We start from the raw sequence: 4490 nt of genomic DNA, 5'->3' as shown, positions 1-4490 counted from the left end.
TTATTTAAAAAAGTTGTTACTCCTTTTTACTCCAGTTTTTACTTTTGGTAAATTAACTAGAAAATAATATGCATTTGTGACCTTCGATACACATAAGTGCTGGTATTTAAAATGTTTGTTGAAAGATCACTTATGGCTTGCTCCGTTCACACAAGGGCAAATTAAGTTTATCTTTCTAGTCATGAGGTATTTCTGCAAACTTATCTTTGTTCAAACATCTTTGTTTTTCTAAAAGTGCTGATGGATATCGGATTTGTGACTGGGTAAATACATTTGAAGGAGAGGGGAAGAAGACAAGCGATTGGGGAAAGCGTATATAAAGGTGAAGCGGACCACAATTCATTGCACATAGGCAACATGGGCAAGCTACTGATCTGCGTTGGTAAGCTGGATTTCCTGCATGCTTTTCAGTAATGTGTTTCTTGCAATGTAAGCTACAATAGGATGCAACAGGATATGGAAACACTGGCATATGCTTCGCGGAATAAAATAGATATAGTCCTTTTTTGGGCCAATGCTGAACAAAGAACAAAAATTATCCGGTATAATATAGAATAATGTAAGCTTCTTCATGCTAATGCTTAAGTGAATTCTTACCTCTAAACAAATTTTATTATGTGTTTTTTTTTCAGACATGCACTTGTCTTTGACTGTATGCTAGCTAGGTTGGGATATGGCAAAGAACTTAAAAAACATACAGCAGATTTTTTTTGTAGTGGTCCCAACACTCTATGATTTGTTAACATTTTTGTATTTCACACAGACAATTTTAGTTATGTGAGCTAGAATTCATTTCTGCATCCATTTTAACAAAGATGATGCTGTAAATGTAAATGATTGTTAAGTAAATGATAATTGTGATGTTAATTATGATTTTGATGTAAATTATGTTTTCATCTGCAGGACTAGCTCTCCTGCTGCATGCACAGCTAGGTAAGACAGCTCTTAAAAATACCCATCAAATATCACTTACTTCTTCCTGCTGCCACTAATCCTAATACGTATTATTCAGTAGACGCTGTAATTGTCTATTAACTTCATTTGAACTAATATGAAAGATATATAGCCAAAGGAGTTAGGAATGAGTCTTGACCATAGATTGCATGGTATTGATTCCCTGCCTGGTCCTTGGCGTGTAAGCTGATATTTCATTGAAACCACCATAAGATTGTTCAGTTGTACTTCTGTTCCTGTTGTAGTTCATTCCTGCTGTGAGTTTACATGAATTCCCAGTTTTCATTATGCTGCACTAGGATCCTCCTACCTGATGTCATGCTACTTCACCAACTGGGGGCAGTACAGACCTGGAGCGGGAAAATACTTCCCCGCCAATGTTGACCCTTGCCTGTGTGACCATTTAATCTATGCCTTTGCTGGAATGAACAACAACCAGCTTGCGACTTACGAGTGGGATGATGAGAAGCTTTACGGACAGTTCCAGGCCCTGAAGAACCAGTACTCACATTTACATCTCAGATATCCAACATTTAAGATGAAATTGTTTCTCTGACCAAATCTATAAGTCATAATTGCAGACCAAAGCTAATGGTCATTTAAAAGAAAATTCCAGTTTAACCTTAATTATGTGTTCACCATCAAGTGATGTGATTAAACACCTTAGACACTTTTGTATCTTTAATAGGAACAGCAACTTGAAGACCCTTCTGGCTATTGGTGGCTGGAATTTCGGGACTGCCAAGTATGTTAAACCCTTATTATGATTTGATCCACCTGATGTATAAAGCAGCTCATCCCTCATTACTTCACTGACTCTCTCTCTCTTTGTATCTCACAGGTTCTCTGCTATGGTATCCAGCTCAGCTACCCGCCAGATTTTCATCAACTCCGTGATCAAGTTCTTGAGGCAGTACGAGTTTGATGGTCTGGACATTGACTGGGAGTACCCTGGTTCTCGTGGCAGCCCTCCTCAGGACAAGCAACTTTTCACAACACTAGTGCAGGTAGACACTGCAATGATGATACAGTGTCAGAGGTGTCAATTCCTGGTTCAGAAAGTAAAAATCAGGCTTCCTGGATTGAAGTAATTAGAAAATCTAAGTTTACCTGGATTGCAGTAATTAGAAAATCTAGCAACCTTGAGCAAAATCCTGGTGAGGACTTTTACTTTCTGAACCTGGAATTGACACCTCTGTACAGTGTACAAAATAAGGCTTAGAGCTTTAACTGAACTCACTCATACAACTGAAGCCCTGTTTGATGACCTTGGCATTCTGATAAGTTGGATATTATGGTGAGATTCTAATGACCTTCACACAGGCACACCTTTTGACACTGCTGAATGGGTCTTTTTATGCTAGGAAATGATGGCTGCTTTTGTGGCTGAGGGCAAAAAGACCAACCGCCCTCGTCTCATGCTGACTGCTGCCGTCTCTGCTGGCAAAAGCACCATCGACTCTGGATACCAGATCGCACAGATTGGAGCGTTCGTATTCAGTCCAGTGATTCTGACACACAAGCAATACCTTCCACTACATATTCCTCACAAAGTCACTCTCCTCTCCATACAGGGTTCTTGACTACTTCCATGTCATGACCTATGACTTCCATGGCTCTTGGGAGCAGCAGACAGGGGAGAACAGCCCTCTGTACCAAGGACCAGCTGACCAGGGAGCATACATCTACTTCAATGTGGTATGTTTACCTCAAATCCTTGGCAACAGCAATTTCTGTCTGATTCCCAGGGTCTTTTTTAATGCCTGTCTTGGATCATTCAGGACTACGCCATGAACTACTGGAAGAGCAATGGCGCTCCCGCTGAGAAACTGCTCGTCGGGTTCCCAACCTATGGGCACACCTTCAGGCTGGCCAGCGCTTCCAACACTGGCGTCGGAGCTCCTGCGAGTGGACCTGGTCCCGCTGGTCCTTACTCCAGACAGTCTGGATTCTGGGCCTACTACGAGGTTAGGCTCTCACAAAGAGATCAAGCCCTAAAGCACTAAATATCTGCCCTGCATGGTATAAAGAAAGATGAAGACGCAGGTTCGGATTGCTGCTTAATGCACTCTTCTCTTCCTAGATCTGTACTTTCCTGGCTCAGGGAGCTACTCAGGCATGGGATGCCCCTCAGCAGGTACCTTATGCCTACAACAGCCAGAACATCTGGGTGGGCTACGACAACATCAAAAGCTTCCAGATCAAGGTAATGACTCTCTTCAAGGATTCATGTGCTAGTAATATTAATCTAATTACTTACAGGTAGATTTTGAAGTCTGTTAATATTTTTGACTGTTACATACAAATAATTTCCATTGAATTGGCTTTCAAGAATATTTTTGACTATGACTATGGTATTTTTGAAGGTTAGATTAAATATGTTTTGGTCCAAAGATATTTTCTAAGTGCACAAGTAGGCATGTAGAGTACATAGACATCAAGGTAGTTCATTTATTTTCCTGCAGATTGACTGGCTGAAGAAAAACAACTTTGGTGGTGCCATGGTATGGTCTCTGGACCTGGATGACTTCTCTGGTACCTTCTGCAAGCAGGGCAAATACCCTCTGATCAACACCCTGAAGAGTGGTCTGGGAATTAGCCAGAGTGAGTCACATGGACACACACCCCCAACAAACCCAAAAGCTCTAGGATCTGTTAACTCATCTGGTACTCATCTCTCTTCTACCCTTCTGTTTGCAGGCTGCACTTCCCGGAGCCAACCCATTGCACCGGTCACACCCACCAAGTCCCCACCCCCTCCCCCACCACCCAGTGGTGGCGGAAGCAGCAGTGGTGGCAGCAGCCCAAGTGGAGGCAGTGGTTTCTGTGCTGGAAAGGCTAACGGACTGTACCCCGACCCCACCAACAAGAACCAGTTCTACAACTGTGACCAGGGCAAGACCTACGCAGAGCACTGCGCCGCCGGCCTGGTCTTCGACAGCAGCTGCTCGTGCTGTAACTGGTCTTAATCTCCTACCCAATGCTTGCTCGCTGCTCTAGGATTTGATTCATCCAGAAACTCTTCAATCATGTTAATCTCTGTTCCAGAATAAAAAAAGTCAGCAAAGAACCTCTGATGTGATGTTGTCTATGGTGTTTTAAAGTAAACTTTCTTCAAACTAAGCAAAACAAAACAAACAAACAAAAAAAATCAATAATCTAATAATCTATGCATCTTTGTGCATAGATCTTTACCAAAACTGGCATTTAAGAAATGTACAAAAAAGAAAAACCCAAAACTGAAAGATTGTGATTGTTTCTCAGCAAATGACTATGGACAATTGTGACGGGCAGGGTGAGCGAAAATAAATGGAAGCGATCACGCCAAGTCTCAGGGAAATAGGATGGTTTAATATGTAAAGTGCGCAAACCAAAACCCGTGAACTGATCCGAATTAAGGATATAATAACCAGCAGTCAACTGGTACAAAGACAAGACATATATAGACGAACAAACGACCCTCAGGTGAGACGGATCGCGGGCTCCGCCCACCTGAGGGACGAACACAACACCACACCCACAGGACAAGCTGCTGC

General features: G+C 42.3%; 1 protein-coding gene across 2 annotated transcripts; it reads left to right on the top strand.

The window, feature by feature from the left end:
• The first annotated feature begins 200 nt into the window (after positions 1–200).
• On the top strand, positions 201–3923 carry LOC143526682 (acidic mammalian chitinase-like). 2 transcript variants are annotated; one of them, XM_077021256.1, is made up of 11 exons: positions 201–382; positions 904–933; positions 1254–1455; positions 1643–1699; positions 1796–1961; positions 2319–2443; positions 2529–2652; positions 2736–2921; positions 3038–3160; positions 3420–3558; positions 3655–3923. In XM_077021256.1, exons 1-11 carry the CDS (start codon positions 358–360, stop codon positions 3921–3923), a joined length of 1446 nt encoding a protein of 481 aa, XP_076877371.1. In that variant the 5' UTR covers positions 201–357. The 2 variants fall into 2 exon arrangements, with proteins under 2 accessions (XP_076877371.1, XP_076877364.1); XM_077021249.1 differs by having other exon boundaries at positions 3420–3923.
• Positions 3924–4490: the final 567 nt, after the last annotated feature.

This window comes from Brachyhypopomus gauderio, chromosome 1 (assembly GCF_052324685.1).
Source record: "Brachyhypopomus gauderio isolate BG-103 chromosome 1, BGAUD_0.2, whole genome shotgun sequence".
Taxonomy (NCBI): Eukaryota; Metazoa; Chordata; class Actinopteri; order Gymnotiformes; family Hypopomidae; genus Brachyhypopomus; species Brachyhypopomus gauderio.
This window is presented reverse-complemented; position numbering and strand designations above follow the sequence as displayed.